General features: G+C 38.4%; 1 protein-coding gene across 6 annotated transcripts in view; it reads left to right on the forward strand.

The window, feature by feature from the left end:
- The window catches only part of entpd3 (ectonucleoside triphosphate diphosphohydrolase 3), a 23,949-nt gene extending 1,189 nt beyond the window's left edge, over nucleotides 1-22,760 (forward strand). The window contains exons 1-15 of one of the 6 annotated variants that reach the window (XM_046046068.1): nucleotides 1,496-1,560; nucleotides 3,543-3,649; nucleotides 3,924-4,030; nucleotides 7,047-7,154; nucleotides 7,980-8,281; nucleotides 12,270-12,359; nucleotides 15,538-15,675; nucleotides 16,227-16,344; nucleotides 16,653-16,812; nucleotides 18,875-19,034; nucleotides 19,196-19,423; nucleotides 20,168-20,431; nucleotides 20,513-20,623; nucleotides 21,248-21,385; nucleotides 22,235-22,760. In XM_046046068.1, coding sequence (XP_045902024.1) covers nucleotides 8,237-8,281; nucleotides 12,270-12,359; nucleotides 15,538-15,675; nucleotides 16,227-16,344; nucleotides 16,653-16,812; nucleotides 18,875-19,034; nucleotides 19,196-19,423; nucleotides 20,168-20,431; nucleotides 20,513-20,623; nucleotides 21,248-21,385; nucleotides 22,235-22,423 — 1,641 coding nt within the window. In that variant the 5' untranslated portion in view covers nucleotides 1,496-1,560; nucleotides 3,543-3,649; nucleotides 3,924-4,030; nucleotides 7,047-7,154; nucleotides 7,980-8,236 and the 3' untranslated portion in view covers nucleotides 22,424-22,760. Of the gene's footprint in view, nucleotides 1-1,495; nucleotides 1,561-1,687; nucleotides 1,769-3,461; nucleotides 3,650-3,923; nucleotides 4,031-7,046; nucleotides 7,155-7,979; nucleotides 8,282-12,269; nucleotides 12,360-15,537; nucleotides 15,676-16,226; nucleotides 16,345-16,652; nucleotides 16,813-18,874; nucleotides 19,035-19,195; nucleotides 19,424-20,167; nucleotides 20,432-20,512; nucleotides 20,624-21,247; nucleotides 21,386-22,234 lie in introns of those variants that run through there. The other 5 variants (XM_046046065.1, XM_046046066.1, XM_046046071.1 and 2 more) reach the window with 5 other exon arrangements.
- The last annotated feature ends 2,369 nt before the right edge of the window (nucleotides 22,761-25,129 follow it).

Consider the following 25,129-nt stretch of genomic DNA (forward strand, 5'->3'; position numbering starts at 1 on the left):
GGCTGCACAGGGGATGCCGGAGGACGGCTACCAGAGGCTAACTCAGGCCGTTCCGCACCGACTACCGGGGACTGGCTAGCTACAGTAGCTAAAGACTGATCTACCAAGGTGCGGAGCCGGACTTCTAAATCACTGAGCCTCGCCTCCATGTCTATAAATAAACTACTCTTATTACATGTACCATTACCGCTAAAGGAGGCAGAGGAGTAACTGAACATCTGACACACCGAGCAGGAGAAAGTAGGAGAGAGAGAGGGAGAAGGAGAAGCCATCGCTAGCTTAGTCGCTAACGGGCTAAGCTAAAGTACTGTAGCGTCAGCTACCAAAACTTTAGAACAACTATGAGATTGAACAGCAGTCACTAAAAGATGGAAAGAACTGTGAGTGCTTAGGCAAAATTACTGTAAAGAATAAGTGTTTAGCGAACAGTTGGCCGCTGTAATCAAACAAATGTAACTGTTATTTAGCGAGAGCAGAACAACACGGTACCAACACACAAGCACCGGAAACGGAAATGAGTCGACACGCTTACCGCAATACGTCAGCAGTACGTCAGTCTCCGTCCTGTAGCACTTACAATTCCAAGAAATGCGCAGTAGTGAGGTCTTGCTTGGAGGCCTTAGAGATGCAGGCTGCAGGGGAACACATATATTATGACAGGAGTCCAGAAGGATAGCTTTGGATAAATAAATAAAAAGTTTACAGCCAGAGAATAAATGACAAGCTGTGTTTTCCCTGAATCGATTGATACACACGTTTGTGTCAGGTTGCCTTTGGTCTGGATCATACTGAATTTAGGATAACATGGTAAAACAAAGCTTTGTAGAAACAAAGGTAAATACTCAATACTTCACCGACTGAAGGGGTCATAAAGAGAATTGAGGCTTAAACTGTTCACTGATATCCATGTAAAGATAGTTGTTCCACTTATGGTGATTACTTACATTCTTTATGTTTGTATGCGCTATTTTAGGAGATACTTTCATCTGACAGTGACGATAAATAAAATGCAAATTAATCATTTATGTCAAATTTGATCTAAAATCATCAATCAATAGATGTTACAAGCTATAACCTAGAGTAGCTCAAATTTTGGTAAATGTAGTGATTTTCCTTGATCAGTCTGGGACTTTTGTGGTGTTTCATGCTTGTCTGTGGTTACTTCCTGCCATTGGGTGGCTACAATCAAACAGCAAAGTAGATCCGTGCTGAATTAGTGTGGTCTGTTCTTATTCTGTACCGATTGGATGATAATGGTTCAAATTTATTGGCTGTAAAATCCAAAGCTCATTATCATTTTAGACAACGGCGTGTTTTACGCTGTCCTTTGTGAGATTTGAACGCCGTTTTTAAGGCGTTTTTTTTTTAACAAAACGCCGCTTTTTACGGCGTGTCAAAACAAAACGGCGTTTTGTTAGCAAAACGTGCTACAAGAGTGACGGTTTTTGGCACTAATGGCTTGCCATACGGTCAAAAAAGGAGGCATGCGGACGTCCGCACAGACCGTACCCCCTCTGATGATGTTTTTTTCGTCAGGCGGACCCTCGCGGAACGTGGAAAGTATAATTAAGTTGCATCACCGTTTGCTACTTGTCAGCTGCATACAGATCCCAACATTAAAGCTATGCTTAGTTGTACCGCTCCCTCATTTGGGTGAGAGAGCTAGCCTAGAGATGTGACAGCAGACAGTAGACCGACTAATGCACCTCCACTTCTATGAAAAATGTACATATTATATAGGGTGCTCTGTATGGCCTGTAGGCACAAGGTACTTCACTTTAAGAGAGCTAATTTTGAGTTTGAATACACATTTGCAGATAAATCAAATCATTGTGTTTTTTTTTATTGTGTAATAAATCAATAATGATCATCATAGTGATATTATTTACTCAATAAAATTAAAATAACAAATGTTTAATAAATGTAGTAATATATTAATGCTAATTCATTTGAATAAGAAATGAACACTTCATTTTTCTATTAAGATATTCTGTTGAGGAAAAGGGACTGAAAAAATATTTTACTTTATTTAATTTTACTTAGATTTTATGCCTCAGATTTGTAAAGTGATCCACTGTTTGGCATCAAGAATTTGTTCAGACCATAAAGAATAATATAAAACCACAATTATCTGGCTTTAAATTTGAAAAAAAAAAAAAAAAAAGATTGACATTTAATAATCAATATTGAAGGATATGACATTTTTATCATGATAACATTTTTGGCTATATTGCCCAGCCCTAATGTTAATTTATGGAGGACCGATCCTGACACAGGCAGAAATAAATAAATAAATAAGCATCCAATTAAATACACAAAAAAATAAAGTAAATAAATAAATGTAGGTAGTAATTAAATTATACAAGGAGACATAAATGTATATATTTTAATTACTGCCTTTACTTATTCACCTTTGTTATAATTACCTTAATTATTTATTCTCCGTTATAATCTTAAACTTTATTTATTAATTACAAATTTTTTTAATGTATTTATTTATGTGGGCTGTGTCTCAAGGGGTCAACTTCTGCCCATTGGTGGACCAGTCAGAGCTCTAGGCCTTCTCTGCCTGCAGACATCAGCGAGCTGCTCTTTACACATACAGATGGCTTCCTTCAGTGCGCTGAGGTGTTTAGCAACTCTATTTGAAGACACTACCAGCCATGTCTTCCTACTCTTTTCATGTGGACACTCTGACCTACAGAGTTTTCAATTAGCGACTTATACGTACACAGAACTGCAGGAATGTGTGCTGTTGTTTTGGAGAGCCACATCAGTTAGCCGCAGCTAAATCTGGAGTGCACCCCTATTTGAATATTTACGGTAAATGCTCCCATACGGAGCTGCCCGTTGCTCTGCTGTTTTCAGCTGCTGTTTCTAAAGGCTAAAGCTCTTAAGCTAGTGGTGGTGACTAACAAATAAACTAATCTTAACAGTTACCATTAAGAAAAATTTTATGCTTCTGTTAAATGTGATTGCTATTAAGCCGTGTTTTATGTGTGGTGGTGAAGTCAATTTAAAGTTAACTTTTTGTGATGCGGCCCCCAGCTAACCAATCCTGCTTCAGACTGATGTTGGCACCACCCACTCTATTAGCATAAAGGTGCAGGGAACAATAAATGTGGAAATGTGGAAATACAGGCATAAATAAATTTAGAAATGTGGAAATACAGGCATAAATAAATGTGGAAATGGGGAAATAAATAAATGTAGAAACAAATAAATAAATAAATATGTAAAGAAATGTAGAAATAAATATATAAATAAATGTAGAAATACAGAAAAAAGTGCATGTAGAAATGCATAAATAAATACTGAAATAAATATAGAAATACAGAAATAAGTACAGAAATAGCCTTTTTTTATTACAAAAATATATTTAATTTTAATTTATATCTGCATTTAATTATTTATTTCTGCATTTATTTATTTATATATATGTCATTTTTGGTCCCTCATAGAACTGAAGCTGCCTCTTGGATGAGAGGCGAAATGTCGAGTTGGTTGACAACCATTGATCTTCACACTATTTTGCTTACCAGGCCACCTAGGCCCTACAGTCCCAAATCTGTCGAGCCAGCAGCTTCTCTCCTCCGGGCAGTGTCGGGCCTCTCTTTTGGAGCATCCTTGACTGACCACGCAGTTCTGGGTATCAAACATCATTCCAAGATTAAACATTTTAAACAGATTTGAACATATATATATATATATACATATATATGATATTGTCCAGCCTACTAATAATCTAGCTAATATAGTCTTACTTTAGGGTAGTGATATGACTGTTCATTTCTTAACAAATACAAAGAAAACAATGAGTAAAGTCAGGCTTGTTAAACTTATGCATTTAGTCAGTCTGCAATTTTTGGGCCACCCTCACCTTGTTAATTGTGATAGTTTTGCCATTTCTGGTTATGACTCAGCAGGGATTGTTCAGCTGCTGAGAAGAACACCACTCTAGTTTTCTCTTCTTTTTTTCCACAATTTGACATCCTCTTCAACAATTTGGGTCATTGATCCTCTTGGACAGGTAAGATTGAATGTATTAATATATCGTGATTGCTTATAGGTTCAGGCAAAGTTGCAATATAATTATTAAACATGTCTATAAAACAATGGTTTGATTAAGGTTTGGCATACACACTCAAAATTGTAATACAAAAGCACAACAAATTGCATTGACATCTATAGGATACTCAGTTTTCTATTTCCCAAAAAGGGGAGTAGCCATGACATTTTACGAAGTACCCTTATGTGCCTGTCTGATGTATCATGCCCATAGCTTGTGGTGACAGGGGCCACCCCTGATATCTGACTGGGCTACCCAGGTGCCATCTCATTTTCCGGAAACGTAGCTCAAACTGTTAGAAAATATTTCATAAACGAAAAGCTTTACTTGTCAAACTTCATATAGTCTTTGCAAGCCAACCCAAGAATAGGCGAGTGAAATTGTTTGAAATATCCAGGATAGTTGTAATTCAAAATGTATCTTTTTAGCAAATTTTGCAAATTTGCAGGTGGGCACACATAATTCATGCCGCCACTGCATAACTCTGTGCCCCATTTGTGCGACCCCATTCAAAAAAAGGTCTCCACACGCCACTGCACCTTATCATCTTGAAAGGTATGTGCTGCCCCCAAGTGGCCAAAAAATTTGTTATTGTCGATTTAATTAATACATAGTGACTGGTGTCTGTGAGAGGGAAACGATGACTTAATAGTGGTTGACGTAGAGTAAGGTATTTCTGACTAAAGATTGCAGCACAGTGCAGCTACAGTGCAGTCCATGACTATGTGGACAGTCTAATTTTTCAACTTAAGCTTTCTGTATTTCAAAACGGAAAGGAAAAATCCTTACACAATCCCAGAGTCCCAGTGTTAAAGTCCAGCCCAATAGTTGAATGCTTGCCATTTTCACTTGGGATGCATCACCTGGTAAAAAATTTAAATCTAGCAGCTATCAGCAGATAACTGAATCTAAAGTCACAACTACACATGGGACCTCAGAGATCATGTTACACTGCCAGCATTTAATGCCTCGTGTTGACCTGTCCACTGATTGCTGTTAACACTAATAGTTACAATTCTATTAGGATAAGTGTTTCCTTTGTGATAATTCAATAGTTATTTGATGAGTGTTATTTCACAGCTTTAGTATGCAAGAGATGTGGGGTTGTGTTACATCTTTCCTGGGAATGTCTCTCTGTAGCCTATTATCAGTGGTGGAGGAGAGTGTTTTCTATACTTTGTAGAGGCTACGTCATTACCATATCATTACCAAGCATAGACACATCAGAAACCCACACATTAGAAACTTGGATGGCTCATTTTCTATCAATATGGCACAGTTAAATTATTGAATATGTATGACGTATGTTCCATGTTTGGATATACTGCAAGTATCAATTCAATTTAATTCAGTGCGGCTTTATTGGCACAGGAAACAGATGTTTACCTTGTCAAAGCAAGTGTGAAATAAAAACATTTACATAAACACAAGAATTGTTCGTTTGCTATTAAAAAAATACACATAAGTGAAATAAAATGTAAAATAACAACAATAACAATAATAATGATAGTACTACTACTACTACTACTACTAATAATAATAATAATAATAATAATAATGATCTTTATACTTCTAAAATCTAACATGAAAGCATTTTCATTAGGATATTGATTTTGATCACATTGCACCAGTATACCAATTTAAATTATTTTAGTAGCCTCATAATAATTAAATTACAGTGAATACTTTCCAATAGTATAATCCACAATAGGATACATTTTCAAATGCAATAAAATAATTCTAGTTATGGAATATGTCAAACAAATTACATTGCATTTAAATTGTGGTTACACTGTGTGTAAGTGAGAAAAGAACTGTGCAGTGAAAGGGTTCGGCAAATGCTGAGCATGAGTCAGAAAGAAAGTAGGCGAGCAAAAAAGAAAAAAGAGGAAGAAATCAACTGAGAAAGAGACAGGGGAACACAGACAGAGCAAACCCCATTATCAAGCATTTCTCAAATTAAGATATTTGAATTGCATAACCCAGGGTCTTTCTGCGGATTTGAAGTGCCTCTGTCCTCTAATTGATCTGACCACTAGCAATGTCACAACATTTCCTCCCTGGCCTGTGGTATGTAGTGCATTTGAAAAGCACCACATCAGACACACATACAATTAGCGAGAACTTCTCTGGGCAGCTTTCTAAATCTCAGCAGACTACCAACAGTCTTGATGTGTAGTAATGTTGTGAGACTGATGGAATTTCTGCTTAGTTGGTTGAAGGGTATACACCAATAGTTCAATCTTTCACAAGAATACTGACAAGACTAAAATATTGAATTTGTTCTTCAAGTCAGTAAGAAAACATATTGCATAATGGTTTGTTAAAAGAATGACACAAAAGAACGTCCAATTATTGATTATCTGCCTGCACTGTCAAAGCAATTGAGCAGCTGTTAGACTTGGATCTCAATGACTTAAGTTCATAAATTTTGCTTTTACCATATTCAGTAGGCCTTTATGAAGCCAGACTTTAACCTTGGAGACTGAACTTCATGTCCTGTGTCCTGTGTTTGGTTAAGTTTAGTATACAAAAACACTGGTTAAAGTTAGGAAAACACAGAGTTCATATACAAAGTCTTGTCAGGTCAGTGTTGGTTATACTTGATATTTAACAAAGACCATGAACATATGCTTTAGTTGCCATGGGTAGATATTTTAGGGAAAAGAAATAAAATAAGTTGACAGTTAACGTTATTTTCAGTAAGAACTTTTTGCAACTTTGCTGATATGTTCATTAAATGTTTCCTTATTATGATGACATATTTCTTTTAAAAAGTATTATACGATTGATGTAAAGGTACACTGTGGACACAGTCCTGTGGATGTAAACAATGCAGGATGTATGATGTCCAAAAAATTGGTTTTGCAAATATTTTATTCGTATTTGATATACGTACAGTATATATTATTGTTTAGCCCTAACTTATTTAGCCTTCCAGATACCTTACAGCCGTGCTACATTACATCTGTTGCAGATGTTTTACTTGGAGCAGCAGCAATACTTACCTATATACATCATGACAGACAGCAACACTGGAATGGACACACCACTACAATACTACAGCAGTGCCGCTGGGGGATAGGTATGTAATGTGTATCCAGGAGGCTTGAAACCCATAAAGTTAAATAGGAGCTCGCTGCCTTTCTTCGATTTCCTCTCTTGGTGCAAATTCAATTGTCAGCATCCTGTCTTTCCGGTTCATTCAGACCAGTGGGTTTCAGGTCTCACTTTAGGCAGCTAAAAATATTTTATCTTCATTCACTGAGCACTGACTCAGACATGTAATTCACTTTGACTGGCCTCATCAGTGTCTTCTTTGTAGACAGTCCAGATACCAGAAGACCACCCACATGCAGGAATGTTAAGGAATCCACTAGATTTATAAAGCAGCCACAGTGATGTGAAGCACTGCAGCAACTATAGGTGCTAAAAAAAATAGAGAAGAGCAGAGAAGTGAAGAGGAGAGGAGAGAAGTTAACTTGAGAGCATTTCTGGTGTTTGTGTAAACATTGTACAGTTTAGGATGTATCACCCAAAATGATACAACAAATCAAAAATATGTCATTAAGCATAGTGCAGAACGGAGGCAAAAAGCCAGGTAGTAAGACCAGCTGCAATATACTCACGCCTATCCTATGTTCACATTCCTAGCTCAGAGAAGGCTGGAGCAAAGAAAGAGGAAATTGTCATGAGCTACTGTTGCTGCAGGATATGGTGAAAAGGACTGTGTGGGTGTTTGAATGCAACACTTTCAATGAGGCTCTGCAACCGTATAAGTCACTAGTTCTGTCGTTGGAACTCATTGTTGCCTGTGAACTTTGACATGGAATAGTTCAGGATTGTTTAAATTTTTTGACTAAAATTGTTGACAGCAAAGTTGTTTTGGCCATCTTTCCTTTCTCCGCAGAGAGAGAGAAGCTCGGACGAGTATCAATCTGTTTCTGTTCCACTGCTGGCCCATGGACAGCTATGCCGTCCCTAGTTTTTCAGGGACCACGTGCCAGCCTTTTCTGAAGCCTCCAGTGGATTATAAGGCCGTGCTTTCTGCTTCCCAACCTGTTCCTCTGCGTTCACATTAGCAAGGACCCGACCTGGATTCACCACACCAACACCATTACAAAAACCGCAAGGCTCTTCTTCCTCCGCAGGCTGAGGAGGCTCAACATGGATTCCTGGATACTCTTCAACTTCTACAGGGGACCACTGAAAGTAAGGTGATATGGCAGTAGCACCCTCAATTCGGGTTTATTTGCTCTCTTAAGAATTCTGCTGTTTCTGCAGATTAACATTAGATTTTACATTGATATTTGCTACTCATTTAGCTTTTATGCAAAGCGACTTACAATTGCTATCAATGTTGGAGGTTGCATGCCTCTGGACTGAACCCAGGTCTCTCACACCAAAGGCACGTATTTTATCCACTGCCCCATCACTACAACATCATGCATGGTGGTGGAGATGGAAGCCTTGAACCCAACTCTTTTGGCTTCAGCTATCACTTTGAGCTTCTTCACCTCTTCACTGGACTGAAGTATGTTACTGCTAGTCCTTTTTGAGTTTGTCAGCAGCCTCTGATGGTCTGATAGCTTGGTTGCTAGCTTTATGCTGCTGTTGTGGGTACTTCATGGGCTACACAGGGTCAGTTATCCTGCCACGCAATCCTTCTCCAGCACCCCAGCCACCACCTCAGCTTCCGAACTCTTTTTGTCTATGGTTGGTCTTGTTCATGTCTGCGATTGGTCATCTGCTGCTAACACCGCCTCTTTTATGTGAACGTGCTCACGGCTGGATTAGGAAACCCCGGGTTGACTTACCGAGTTGATAACCAGCTTCATGGTAGGCCCACCGCTTATCCTGATCGCGATTGTTAGGGTTAGTTAAGCCAAACAACAAAATCATATCCTGGGTATGTTGAACTCGCTTCGTAGTACAGGCCCCAGGACCAATGCTGCACGCTACATGACACACGATAAAATGTGGAACATGCAGGACATAGGCACTTCTTAAATTGATCTGAAAGATCCACATTCCCATAAGAACACCCACATACAAACTCTAAGAGCTGAAATCTGTTGTGGGGACAGCCCAGCTGACGGTGAGTGTCCTGGTTTTACTTTTTTTTCTCACTTTATTTCACCCTTTGTTTTGCTCTGCCTGCCTCCCTGTGTTCTCCTCCTCTCTCCCTCTTTCCTCATTTTCCCTGCATTCTGTCGCTCCAGTCACTAACCCTGTATTTCTGTCTGTTTTCCCTCCGAGGTTCACTCACCCTCATCGTCCGTTCAGTCGGCTGGGCTCATCCTCCGGTCCTCACCTCTCGGGCTTCCTCCACGGCGCCCCCCCGGCTCCTCCCTGCTCCTCGCCTCACCACCCGTGCCTCGCCTACTCCTCGGTCCTCCGTGCCCGCGTCCCCTGGTGTCCACCTCTCCTCCCTCACCTCTTCCCTAGCCCCCTCCGTGAACCCTCAATAAAACCTCCTTCCCTCTGAGTGTTGCGTTTGGGTCCTTTCTGTCCCGCCTCCTAACAAAATCAACTTAAACCATCCAATAATACAGCAAGGGCATTGTGGCAACCAGGTTTTGGTATGGTATGTTTTGGCCAAACCAGATATTTTTTTTTACCATAACACTGAAATAACAATCATCTTTAATGTGATTAAACTTCCAAATAAAGTGTAAATGTGTACTTTTCTATGTAACATGTTTCTTTGTGGCTATAACAATGCTGTTGTACTGCAGTCCCTGCTGTAGCCAATGGAGAGGCGGAACAGTGCTCATATGTGCACAACACCGAAATTATTCTCCACAATGATTAGTATATTTAATGTTATAATAGGCTATAACTAAGCAAAACTCAGGTTTTGATAAATTTTTGGGACAAACAGGATTCGGGACAACTGCCTGTATTTTGGCACTGTCCTGAATTTTTTGGGATGTCTAGTCACACTAACAGCAACCTGTTCAATACGTACCTCACTAGCAAGGACCCCGCCACAACAATGTGTGATTTAGAGGTACATGCAAATATGGAATGCATGGATTATGGAGGATGGATTAATGCATATAGAGGGGAAGGGTGATGGTGGAAGAAGGATGTCGTCTTATAGGCTGGTCTGAGAGGGTGTACAGAAGACAGGGCAGAGAGACTCAGTGTGGGGGTTCCGTCTCGGAAGTGTTCTCGCCCAAGCTTATTTCAAGCCCCCTCAGACGGTACCTAGATGAGACATGAGAGAGCTGTGCCCTGATTGAATAGGAATGGATGAGGGGATGAAGGGAGCAGGGATGGGGGATGATGGAATGAGGGATGAAGGGATGATGAGATGAGGGAAGCAGGGATAGGGGGTGTAGAGTGTAGATCGTTGTCTGACTTGCATCGAGCAATCTGAAACAAGATTTTAGGTTGCAGATTCTTAGGACTCATTATATTTAACTCTGAAAAATAAGTCTTGGTCATAGTGATTGTGGGTAAACAGTGATTATTAGTCAGAGGGTCCTGGTCTACAATAAATGTTTGCGAGCATGTAGGTGAGATTTAACATAGACCAATGGATGAGACGGTCGGGGTAGGGGGACATCTTTTTGCTATATACATTTCCTTTTATCTGCTCAGCAAGAGCCATTGAGTGTATTCTAATACTCCAGATGGGATTTGCCATTTATTTTGCAGTTTACAGTTTGCTGTTGTGCCTTTGTACTTGACTGTATTTAAGGAAATGGAGGCTGCATGTTGCGAGAGAACTGTGATCTTTCTCTCTGTGGCCATGTATAAAGAATTCATTCATTGACATCTTTGGGAAGAATCCCTGACAGTGCACACCTAGCTAGGTGGCAAATAGAATGCAAGCAACTGAAAATAGAGTCCTGAAACATACAGTATAAACATAGGTAACTAATATCTATAGCTAATATTTGCAAAATCTCTTTGGTTGGTGGGTCAAGACTTTTGGTACAGAGGAAGATTGCTAAAGTCACTTACACATAGCTTACCTTCCTTTATTTTAAGTGGTGATAATAGTTTGACACAGTCCCAGCCCTCTCTGCAAGCTTTGCACTGTAGAATTTACAGACTGTTGTGTTTTTTTCTGGAAGTTTAGGTTTAAGTTTAGGTTGTCAAATTTTATTACTGCAGATTTTACTGGCATATCCTCCAGCTCCCAGACATTCACTTTCTTGGAGTACTGGTGACAGCCATTAACAGCTATAAAATGATCAATAAGTCACATGATTGGTTGCATTTGAAGCAGTAAGTTTTACTTCCAATAAAAGTAAGGATGTTAACAAATAGATCAGACAATGCACAGGCAATTTAGTGATATCCCCGCAGTTGTTGACCGGTCTTGACCGTGACAAGACCGAGTAGAAATGCGATAGATTCTGAGACAAGAACGAGAGCTTCAAAACAATCTCGAGTACAACAACACTATCTTCATGTTTTGTGTACAAATCTGCCTCTCTTGTGTCCTAGGAGCACCACCTGCCAGCCACTTCCTAAATGCAAGCAATTCTCATGTGTCCAGAAAGTGCTACATTATCGAAACACATGTTTGCATGCACATAAAATTACACACAAACATCTGCACATACAATTACAAGTATGCTTTCAGCTCTTTAGTGTCTGCCTCTAAAAGCAAAACAAACATACTGGATTACAGCATAATTTTCCACAGCACTTTGTTAGACAAATAAATAAGCCATAGTGGGAGTTGCAGGTATCAACAAATCTTTGATTGTTGATACATTACTTGTTCTTTTGATTTTCATCATCCATTGTCCCTCAGTTCAAGCCTACCAAATAAGAGCTGACTTTGTGATAACCTGTGCAGCAGATACTCGGCCACACTGCACTACTGCTCTGATCTTATTAATTACATCAATTAAGTTTACCACCGCTGCCCCTCTCTCTTCTCACATTGTTTCATACGTACACACAAGCATCCGTGCTTAAACATTAGACACAGTAAGGGAGCAAGGAACAGCCCTGCATCATTCACTGGCCGCGCTTCCTTTGCTGGCTGCTCAATTTCCCCGGTTTGGTGGGAGTGGTGAAAACTTGAGTTTGTACACATAGCTCCTCCCATGTTCCCTCTCTCCCTCGCTCTGTTTTGTTGGGGTACACCACTCCTGTTCCTGTGGGCCAGTCACTCTTTAGTTCTTCCCCACTCATACACACTCCCTTGCTCTCTCTCTGTCTTCCTTTGTAGCTCCCATATTTCCTGCTCTGTTTCTTCATCACTTATTCAGAGCCATCTCACTCCCACTCCCAAGTAAGATCTACCGACCGGCTCCTCAAGGTAAGAAACAAACACCTCTTTTTCTCACATGCATTTATTTACCTGTTGAAAACCCCCTAACTTAATCTCAAAGGCGTAATTGACATAGGTAAAAGTGTTTCATTGGAAGTTTATTTACTGTGTTATATGATTTAATCTGATCTGCTGTGTATGCATGTATTAGTGTTCAACTTCATTTTCTTTGCTTCTCAACCTCATGAGGACAAGTCTCTACAAGCAGAGGCAATACTGCATGTTAAATGAAATGTTGTATAAATGCATGTTGAATTATTTCATTCCCAGCTTCACATGGCTGTCTTTGTGGAGATACTGTGGGTATCAGGTTGTCAGTTTTGAAGCTTAATTTGAAGCCATAATTTTATTTAAACTAAAGAACAAATGGTAATTTGGTAATTGCACAAATGAAAAGTAAGACAGGGTTGTTTCTTTCATTGGGGTGGACAACAGAGAACAGAGTGCTTCAGAGCATATTGCAGATGTGCAATTGCTTGCAGTGTAAAAGTGTAAATGAATAATGAGACAGGCTAGTTCAGCGTCCTATAGAAATTTTCATTCATGGAGAAAAATGACAATCCTACAAGTAGAAATATTGTTGCTTTTCTCTAATTATACTTTTGTAGAGACAAAACTATTCATACAAAAAAGTACACTAAATTTAGATGTTACAAACTAGACTCACATGCAGAGTAAGTTCAAAATTACAGTAAATAACAAAACAAAATAAAGTAAAACCAAGTTACCTGTCTCTACTTAGCTCATTTGCTTTTTGAGTCTGTCCACATTTGCCAGTTTAGAGCTGTAGAGGACTCGGACAGTAGTCCCTTGACACCGTTTAATATACCATAAAAACTTGACAAAGATTAAAAACCAAAACTTACATTAAAGGGAGAAATACAGTTACCCCTGCTTTAGTCGTAGTAAGGCACACATTGTCCACAAACTTAGTTACAGTCCCTGAGAGTTCTATCTATTTATTACCCTCAAGGGTTGTGTTTCTGTGTGCTTTTATATAGTTTTTTCTGTAATAGGTTAGTTATAATAATAGTTATTAGTTTATACTCTTTAAAATGCAGTACATTAGTAATATTGCTAGTTTAGTATTTGTGCTCAGACACGCAGCAACCATTACCCATAAACTAACTTTACTGAGTGTGGGAAAAGAACATGTTCTATCTTTGTAGGATAGTAGATCATATTTTCATGTTGAGGTTACATAAGTCTAACGGACTGTAAAGAGTAAAAAGCAAAGTGAACCTCTGAGTTATTTGGTTCTCACACAATGCTGGCAGAAACCTTACAGTATCCTATAGAGAGAGACATAGAGACATAGATCCTGTGTCTGTTTCCGGATAATAGTTATAAAGAGAAATCTGGAATATCACACACAAAACAGTGAAGTATTAAGCAGACTTAATACCAAATCTGTAAGAGACTGTTAGATGCTTGTTAACATGTCGCCACTGGTTGTAAGCACCTTGCCTAACTGCTTTGGTCTGCTTCTTTCCACATCAGTTGCTGTGGTAATTCTGAACACAAACATTGTCATTGTGGTGTTTTTACAGTCTTCTGACAATGAAGGAGTCAAAATATTTATTTTTGGATTTAAACAGCTTAAAAAGAAATTCAGAGACATGACAAAAGTAATGAAAAACGGGAGAGATAGAAAAGGAGACGGGGAATGTTGCTGCGGTTTAATCTATCAACAGTTTGACAGTCTAATAATAACAGCAATGACAAGGCTAAGACAGCACTGTGTATAACTGTAGAATGACACAAGGTTGTAATTACAATGCCTTAACCATTGATGATTAACCTTTGCCATAAACACAGCATGATTTTACGGCTTTAAGTTAAAGCTGCAACATCATGCTGCATCGTCCTTTGCTTAAACTTTAAGCAATGCTATTTTCCTCATTTTACTATTTTAAGAGGAATGTGATAATTTCTTGCCATTGCATAACCTGCCATTACTAAAATAGTTAGTTTTAAATAAAGTTAAAGAACTAATACATAAATAGCATGCAAGGAAAACAGAATAAAAAATCAGAATGAAAAAAGTGTTTAAGGGTGTGTGTGTGTGTGTGTGTGTGTGTGTGTGTGTATTTGTCTGTGTGTGTATTGGGACAAAGAGCTGCATTTCAAAAGCTGCAGGTTGTGTCAAAGTTTGTGCATCTGAGAAATAGCTTTTTTGTAAGTATTTTCTATCAAACCACACATTGTGGATCTGGCAAAAACACTGTTTTCTGTCATTCAGAATGAATTCGAAAATCAAACGGAGGAGTTTCTGGTACACCGTGTTTATATAAATGATCAAAATCTGACTGATTTTTGTTTCCTGAGGTGAGTATTTTTGGATGACCTGAATGTCTGGCTGCTTCCTCATAGCCATTAGTGAAGTGAAACACAATACAAACCTAAAGATTTTCAATGGCAGATTTCCCTGTCCTTGGGGTTTGTGCAATACTGAAATATGGCAACAGTTTTATGTTGAATGTTGTAGTTTAGCTATACACCCACACACTCCATGGCCCTTCCTTAAGGCCTGAACAAGTTCTGCCAATTTGTGTAGAGTTTTGAATTAGGTGAATTTGTAATTCATCATTAAAGATATCATGAGAGTATTGAAGTCCAACTGTACACGCAGTTCAAGTCTCTGTACACAACACAATTAAAATCTTTGAGGCGAAATATGCAAGACAGTATATTTCCCGAGACATTATTTTCTTGCTGCACTGTTCTTATAGAGCCTATTTTCTCTTTGCTAACAGACATCATAAAAAATTCCTATTTCATATAATTGCTTTTAATATTTGCAGATTAACAGATCAAAGGTATTGTTATGTGATTAAAGTATTTCAGTGTTGTTATCATTGTGCGTGACAAAAGGTAATCATTTAAACAGTATTTTAACTGTAAAGACAGCCAATCATGATATACAGTGTTTTTCCTTCTGATCTTGTTTCCTCCTGTGTGTTTGTTAAACCTGGTGGTATTGCTTAGTCCATCACTACCATTAATGCTGCCAACATTTTTTTTTCTAGCTTAATGTAAATAAAGTGTGCTATTATTGCTCATCATCACTTTTCAGACCTCTCCACGTGTCATCACTTTGAGAGCTAAAATGCTTTTAGTGAGAGCCACACATCTTTTTTTTTTTTACCCTATTTCTTGCCAACAGGAAATGGCTTCCAAACAGCAAATGGGCTACAAGTGTCGTGTAGCAGGAGTGCTTCTTCTTCTCCTTGCCAGTATTGCTGCTCTTGTTGCGGTTGCCATCATCCAGGACACATGGAGGTCTAAAGAGTACACCTCAGAGGTGAACACATACATGCAATGGATGTACACATAAACATGCAGTCAGTATTTGGCTGTAAATGTGTAAAATACAGTTCTCAAAACACAGAGGGACAGGGATAGGTATACAAACCCATACTTCAGCTCCCACATATTCTCAGTTGGGAATGTGAATCCAGACTTTAACCAGATGTCAGGATAAACAGGGCAATTCCATGATTTATCATATGCTAACCTTTTCCATTACATTTACCTCATGGTCAGAGGTTTTCAGTCAGCTTGGTGATGAATGGAGGTCGTGATGGACCATGTGTGTTTTTTAAAAGAGTGCTAATGTTCACATCAGCCTAGTTTAATGCAATCTCCATAGTCTCAGATTGTTGTCAGATTAACAACATCATTTAAAATCATGCAACAAAGGTTTTAACCTCAATGTGACTTTCCTAGTTAAATAAAGGTTAAGAAGATTTAGGGCTTTTAGATATTTTATCAATCAAGGTCAGAAGTGCAATCAGACGCAACAAAATAAAATGTGACCCTATAACATGAATTTTTCTTTCTTTTTCTCTTCAGTATGGCATAGTGATAGACTCAGGTTCATCTCGTTCCAATGTGTACCTGTATGAGTGGCCAGGGGAGAAGGAGAATGAAACAGGAGTGGTGACTGAGATAATGAACTGTAAAGTTCCTGGTGAGTCATTGTCTCTACAACTAGAAGAGCACATTACAGCTTTTGTATGTAAAGGTAGTAATAGAAATGGTTGAAAAGATAATAAAATGAAAATGTAGGAGTAGTGTAAATTGAAGTACAGGATGTAATGAAAAGAATATTGAAAGCTATACCTTGCTGCACATTTGGAAATTTGAGACATACTCCATTAACCTTTATCCAACTGACCAAGTTAAAAATGTTAGAAACACAAAAACTTAGACATGTTGCTCAATGATTTCAGTGCTTGTAATTAAGAATATCATTTTAGCTTGGTCTTGTGCCCACAGGTGATGGTATCTCAGAGATGAGAGTAGACCCACAGAAAGATGCTGCATCGTGGAAAGGATTCAAAGACTGCATGGACAACATCACCAAGGCCATTCCTGCTGAAAAACACAAAACCACACCTCTATTTCTGGGAGCTACTGCTGGAATGAGACTGCTACAGTAATTACAGTGAAAATAATTTAGCTGTCTTGCCATACTTATAATGTATTGGAGAGTGTCAGAAAGGATCAGAGCAATTTAACTCCATTCATGCACCACATTTTTGCAATTTTTTTCAAAAGTAAAAACAATAAACTGATTATTAAAACTGAACAGTTCAAAACAGAAAAACAAATATAATAATAAAATAGTAAAGTGGTAAAACAAGGTGATAAAATATTTATATGTGTGTGTTACAGTAAATACACACATGCTTTACGACTTTATGCTTTATGTGTCTGTCATAGACTGTATATAAAAAGGTGTCTGTACATGCACAAAAATATATATTGGCATGTACAGACACATAATGTAAGTAAGTAAGCTTTATGTGTGTAGCTCGTTTCACAGACGGGAGTCAAAAGTGCTTTACAACAACATTAACATTCACAGAACAAAAACACAGAAGATAACATGACCACCTGAGCCAAATGAAGAAATGAGCTACATTTACATAGTTCGTAATAAAGATACATAATAAATACACTATACGTAGCAAAATACATGATAAATACACATTATGTGCTACAAAAATGCACAATAAATACATAGTATTTAAGGTGTCTTTAGCTGCCTTTTGAAAGAATCCACAGAATCAGCGGTCTGTAAGGGTGGGTGGCAGAGCATTCCAGAGTTTGGGTGCAACTGCCTCCAAAGCACAATCATCACTGCTCTTAAGGCCAGTGTGTGGAACAGCAAATTTGCTTATTAGACCTAAGAGAGTGAGCTGATGAGTAAGACTATAGCAGTACAGCCATGTATGCAGGAGCCTGACTGTGCAGTTCTCTGTAAGTAATAGTGAGGATCTTGAACTGGATCCTACATACGACAGGGAGCCAGTGAAGAGATCTGAGTATAGGGGTAATGTTAGACCGTCTATTTGTCCTAGTGAGTAGCCTTGCAGCATTGTGGACTAGTTGCAGATGATCAAGGGTAATCAAGTGATGACAATAGTGCATTACAGTAGTCTATGCGAGATGAAACAAGCATCTCTAGTTCAGCTGTTGAAACTACAGATCTCAGTTTGCTGATATTTCTTATTTGGAAAAAAAAAATTTGCCTAACATGGCTGTCAAATCATGCAGATTGGTCAAATGTAGCGAAATGGCAAAGCAGGAAGGAACCGTTGATGATAGCTAACACAGCAAGGCCAATAACTGGTCAAACTTAAAAAAAAAAGGTAAAAAAAAAAAAAATGGATTGATGGTATAGTATCCAGAGGGCTTTCATCTTCCTAATCAAGTCTAGGCTGATAGGTTAGAAAACTTCCAGAGCAGTAGTAGTTAGTGTCAGAAAAAATACTGGATCTACTAGCCATAACCTTATCAACAAAGAAGGTAGGGAACATGTTGCAGTCATCAGTAGAGAAACTTGGTAGTGTGGGGTGCAGGGATTTCTTTGTGAGGAAGAGATTAAGTTTGCAAAGTAAAGTATCCAGGCTTCTTTTACCAGCACATTGAAAGAATCTCTGAGATCTTTGAGGTATAGGCGATGCATTTCTGTCCAACAGCGTCTGTCATCCATAGAAAAGTTTTGCAGATAGCCCTAGTCTTAACCTTTAGAGGAGCCACGTTGGCCAGTGACATAAAGGAATGCTCATTAAAAGACTACATTAATCGCTCTGCATCATTAGGTAAAGTGACTTCCTGGAGGTAACCTCACAGTGACAATACTTTGTAACTACTCATACGGAGTCACTGCATTTACTTTTTTGTATGGATTAAACAAATATAGAGATGTTGATTATAGAGCTTTAAAGTAACTGATAGGCTATGTTTTTTGTTACTGTTTCCTCTTGCTTTCAGTCTTTATGCTAAGCTAAGACAACTGGCCAGCTCTAGCTTCATGTGTAGCTTACAGACAAGCATATTGATACCAACTTCATATCGAACCAAGAAAGCATAAAAGTCTATTTTCCAGATTATCAAAATATTGCTGTAATGACACTGGCAACAGGAGTGGTCAGTAGCAATGACAATGGAATCAGTAAGTAATTCTGTTCCTTTTTCTGTTTTGCTACAAGTAAGAAGGATGAACGGAGGTCCAATGAAATCCTGGCAAATCTCACTGACTACTTGAGTTCTTTGCCTTTCACCTTCCAAAATGCTTCCATCATTTCTGGTCAAGAAGAAGGGCTGTATGGGTGGATCACAGCCAACTACCTCATGGGAAACTTCCTTGAGGTAAGACACTGTCATCATTCTATCTGGTCTGTGTAAGTCAAAGTGTACGTATCCCTTTAAATGTGGAAATAATAAATAAAATAATTAAAAGGAATTCTGCTTTGCAAATATGGCCATTGCATGGCCATTGCATATACTAACATTTCGAATTATGTTTGCAGAAAAACCTATGGAACACTTATGTACGCCCAGAAGGGGCAAAGACTGTCGGGTCCATGGACCTTGGTGGAGCATCAACACAGATTGCCTTTGCAGTCCAGGATGATCTCAGGGGGGCTGACTACATGCATGTCAAACTGTATGGTTACCCTTACAATGTCTACACACACAGTTTCCTCTGCTATGGCAAAAATGAGGCTGAGAAGAGGATTCTCGACAAAGTAGTCCAGGTAGACAGCTTTTCTTTTCATCGTATGTGTGTTTGTGTACAGAGGAAGCAGTGAAGGTCATATCCCAGGTACCATAAAGGTGGTGGTTCTTTCCTGAGCTTGCTCTCTGTATAGTATGTGTTTCTATGTTCTATCTTTAAGTGCTTGTGTGTGTGGTGCACGTTGCGGGCCAGAATCCATTAATGTCCAGTTAAGAATTGATTAGTGAACGCTGCTGTCCCTGAGTTGCTAACAGGCAAAGGGAAACCAGTCAAGAATGCATTATGTCATTAAGATTATTGATTGGACCGTGAATGTCGTCAAGCTAGTCTGTGAGAAATGCATTATTTCTGTCAGCTTATAGCTTAATTCTTGAAACTAATAGTAGTATGCTATGCTGTGAGTATATATCATGGGTACAAATTTGCAGCAGGGGCCTGGTATAAAATGTTAACTTTAAAGTTTGTATTTACATTAGGCTCTGTACATGGGAATGTTTATTTCAATTAAGAGTAATGTTTACAGACACACACATATATATATATATGTAAACATGACTTATTTAATTAAAATTATATATATATATATATATATATATATATATATATAGAGAGAGAGAGAGAGAGAGAGAGAGAGAGAGAGAGAGAGATGGTGTTTGTATCTGGCTAATACTTGCCAACACCACCTTATCTTTTTGTTTTTATTTCTTCCTCATCCCCCATTCCTTCTTTCCACATTTTCTTCCTCCTCCTCCTAACATTCTAGGAATCTTCTGACCCAGCCAATGTTTTTAACCCCTGCTACCCTGACGGTTACAACACTACCATGAATGCCTCGTCCATTTATGATACAGAGTGCACACAGAAGCCAAAAAGATACAACCCAAATCAAGAATTCACAATAGTGGGAGCCGCTGACTCAGACAAGTGCAGGAGCATCGTGAAGTCCATATTTGATTTCAAGACTTGCTCCTCATCCCAGTGCTCCTTCAATGGGGTCGAGCAGCCACCCGTCACTGGAGATTTTATGGTAAAGCAGAATGTAAACAGAACACATGCAAAGAGATGAAGATGAAAACAACTTACTATATGCTTCTACTGTTCCTGCCAGGCATATGCAGGATTTTTCTTCATCGCTAAGGCATTGGAGCTGAATGGCAAGTCAGATCTTGATAAATTCAACACCACAGTTAAGAAATTCTGCCACACAAATTGGACAGTGGTAAGTTCTTCCAATTGATATACAGCTATAGTTATAATGGGAGGTGAAAAGGTGGAACAGGAGGGTGGAGAGCATGAGAAGAAAAGAAAGATAATATAGGATAAAAAAATGTAGAATGATGGGATGGGCAAAAATGTAGCTCTGAGATCACTGCCAGAGTTATGCCAGGCTATGTGACAACATTTTCCTCCTGTGTGATTTAGGGTTGGTACTCCATGCCAAAACTGCATTTAAAAAGAAACTATATCCATGAAACTTACACATACAGATAATCTTTGTTATATGGTTATTGTTTTACAATGATCAGCTAAGTTATTTGGAGATTTTAAATAAGAAGAAATAACAATAAGAAATAATAAGAAAATGTTTACTAGTGCTTGCCATGTAAGAGTGGATATGTCTGTATTGCAGGGGGGCTTTAGACACAAGCCTGTGTGAACTGTAAATTGAAATCAGTCTTGATTCCACACATTGTTTTGTCTCTGTCTTGTCCTGGTCTTGAAGTCTTTCGCCTTCATCTTGACAACAACATTGATGTTTTGTTAGCAGCATTCAGTTTCAGTTATTTATATCATTCTTTCTAATCACAGGCTACACACTGACCTTTGTTTCTCTTCCTTTCAGCTGAGGAAAGAAAAGAAAATGATCTCCGAGAAACACCTTAGGACTTACTGCTATGGAGCTCACTACATCTTTACTTTGCTGGCAGATGGATACAAGTTTGACAGAGAGACCTGGAAAAACATCAACTTCGAAAGAGAGGTGGGTTGAACAAAAAACTACATAATTTTCACAAAGACAAAGACACTTCTTGCTCCCACTGCCTTCTGTTGTCCCTAACACAGCTATGAAGCCTGTGTTTATATATTCTCGGGAGAAATAATATATATAAAGGAGTAAATGAATAATACTACATCTATGGCAATTTGATGAGAGTTGCTGTGCTTCAGCTGGCAACAGCCCCTCATGTTCAGACAAAGGGATTTAACAGGGTTTAACATACAAAAGTGTGTATGAGGCCACCCATAGAGACCCACTAAAGATGGATGGCAGACATACCAGTCATCTGCAATCAAAAGGTTGAGGCCAGAGTGAAAGGCAGGCAATGTATTGCTCCAGGACGCCCTGAGGACATGGGGCGTCTTTCACAATGGAACTCCCTCAAAAGAAGGGGATTCCTGGTCTGTGACACTCTGTGACAGTCTATTAGTCATGAGTCATAAAGAAAGATAGTAGCTGTTAAAAAGTTGTACATTACAGCTGCAGATTCCTAATTGCATGGTGGTTACCCTTTAGATTTGATCACAAGACCGTTCCTCAACAGCTGGCGATGCTCCCAATTTCCGATCCAATCAACAAGAGAGTTACTGTGCTGTTTGGTGCCTTTGGGGTGTGTGGGAGTCTGGTGGTTCGTAGGTCCTTTTGGAGGAAGTTACAAAATAGATACACTTGTACTCTTTACAGGGATGTTCTTTGGGTGTTATGACTCATCTTTTGTCCTAGGGCTTCATAACAGGATATTCTCAACTTCTCTAGACATGCAAAGTGACTGTGAAAACATCCTAAAACTTTTCCAGTGAGAACTTGGGAATTCTCTTCTCTTCTCTTCAGGTAAAGAAAACCAGCATAGGTTGGAGTTTGGGCTACATGCTGAGTATGTCCAACATGATCCCGTCTGAAGTGAAAGAAACACCGCCCATGACAAACCCTATTTTTGCCGGACTTATCTTTCTATTTTCAGCACTAACCATTGTAACTGTTGTCTTAGTTTTCATCATCCTTATTCGCACTTGCTATTGAGAGTGCAACTTACAAAGGGAATGATCTGCCATTGTAAACCTTGGGGGCTGCTGTAACCCTGTTAAGTAGCTGGAGAGCACTTTGGTAGCATGTGTCAAGACACTTGTACTGAAAGTTACTAATGAAAATGTTTTCTTTTTTCAGCCTGAGCTATTTACTGCCCTCTGTTTCACTTATTAGAGTTTTTGAAAACTGAAGCAAAAGCTTCAAAATGAAAACCTCTCACTGTGTATCCTGCTAGTGTGTTTGAGTCTTTGAGCTAGCATGAGATGCGAGACTGGTTTCATTGCGACTGTAAAAACTCTTCAAAACGTATTAAAACATTTTTTTTAATTTATTTTGTACCTCAGGGAAACTTGCATAGATTTAAGTAATAGGATCTTTGAACATTCAAGCTCCTATTGTTTTGCTGGCAAAAGGGGTCACAAGAGTTACCTGGATAGTGTACAAATGATGAAGGAGCACCCACTGTGTAATCTTAAAATGACCACTTGCGTGCTCACATACACACATGGACTCTCAGGCAAAAGCATGAGCTATTCATTTACAGATTGATTGTTTTTTCTCCCACTGTATTATACATGTAATTGTACTGAATGGATCTGCTTGACACACAAAATGACAACACTTTGCCACAGATTTATTGTAGCGTTTTATATTGTGTATGAACTCACTGAAAACCAGACGTACATAACAAAACTCCACATTATAGACATAAGGAAGCCCCTGCCTTACTTCAGGCACATTCACAATGAGCCAAGGGTGTAGTTAAAATGTCTTTATTAATTAAAGATTAAAAATAATAATTAAAAAATCACAAAAGGGGAACGGCAACTTGTTTCGACCCACACTGGTTCTTCCTCACAGCGTGGCTGGAAAGAGGAGTCAACTGCAGTGGAAAGTCGGGATTGCTATTGACGATCAGTGGTCAGTTGCCATTATGACAATAAAAGAAATGGACTGCCACAGGATAATATACATTATTGGTATTTATGGCATATTTGTGTTCTGCCACTCTAGCTTTCAAATACCTCTTAGTGCACCCAATACAAAAACCTCCATGCACTAAGTGGCATTTCAAAGAGAGAGAAATTGTTTAGTTAAATAAACGTTGTCTTTTCCTATTAAATATGTCATGTTTATATACTAACCTTGTGTTGTTTCAGCCCTTGGAAGGCTTTCACTCTGTACTTAGATTATTGTTGAGAAATATTAGATATGTATAATTGGTTAAATAGGAGATAAGTCAGTGGGGTAGTTTCAGAGAACCAGAGAACTGAATATAGTGATGAAGTCTTGTCAAGGCTGACAATCCACACCGTTTTCAGTGTAATCTATACGCAGTGTTGGTTACAGTATATAATGAAATATGTCTGGTTGTCACAATCAAAGGCTAGCTTACCATTCAATCAGCAGAGAATAATTTATAGATATAAATAGTTAATGACAACTTGTTCATTAGATATATATTGGTTCTCAGTTAACATCTGAACCGTTTTTAACCATTACCAACACCAAGCCTAAATGGAAAAGGCATGGTTAAAAGGGGCAATGAATCAGACTGTCTGTACATCCAAGTACATTTAAAAGATAGGGGACTGACAAATATTAAAAAACTGCTCTTGTCATGGCATTGTTGACTGAGTGAGTGCTGAGATGAATTATAAAACACTCTATAGCAAGAGAAAGGGATTTCTTCACAGGGATATCCAACATAGTTTCTGACTGAAAACAGCATGAAAAAAACATATGTGTGTGTGTGTATGTATTTGGGTCTATACATTCTGTATACATGGTACTCTACTTGGGTAGCTTTTTCAGTAATATTGTCTTTGCACTGGAGAGAATTATGCATGGTTCTCATGTAATGCACTGACTGTATTAGCACTGTTTTGATAATGATACCGTCTCTCATCAGTATATAATAAACATATCTACTAACTTTTTGTGACTGTTTTATGAAATCTAAGCTACCGTGTTCTATCATTACATACCTTTGATGAAAGGACCTGGGCTCAGCATGTTATTTCATTTAATTCTAAACACTTGTATCATTTGTAGCTCTTTCGTCAAATCAAAGTAATTAATTATTAATTAATTAACAGGGGAGATATTAAAGTACAGCCAAACATTGTTAAAATCTAAATGCCACTGTTTCATCTGCATCAGCTGAGCCACTGTAATATCCCTGGTGACTTGTTAAATCACACACACACACACACACACACACACACACACACACACACACACACACACACACACACACACACACACACACACAACTCTTCTCGGAATAACCTTTCATCCCCTATCTCATACTGTGTACTACAGTGCACTCTAGTGGTACTGCGTTGTACCCGCAGAATACACAAGATGAGTATTGACTGTTTGAAACATTTTTTTAATTTTATTGAAAGATTTGTCTAAAAAGAAAACAAAAAGAAAAAGAGACATTTGAAACTACAGCAATATCCACTGGTTCTACAGACACTCTCAGAATCACAATTTGAAAGACATGGGAGGCATGTGACCAAGCAAATAAAAAAATAGCATCATCAAAGTTATTTCTGTTGCATCTTCTTTTACACACCTGTACAAAAAAGATCTCATAAATATTACTTTTGTTCTCGCTTTTTCTACCTTCTCTCTTCTTTCAATAATTTATTTTCCCATAGGGGTTAGTATCTGCTTGATTTTGGTTGAACG

The sequence above is a fragment of the Micropterus dolomieu genome, linkage group LG03 (assembly GCF_021292245.1).
Source record: "Micropterus dolomieu isolate WLL.071019.BEF.003 ecotype Adirondacks linkage group LG03, ASM2129224v1, whole genome shotgun sequence".
In the NCBI taxonomy this organism is placed as follows: Eukaryota; Metazoa; Chordata; class Actinopteri; order Centrarchiformes; family Centrarchidae; genus Micropterus; species Micropterus dolomieu.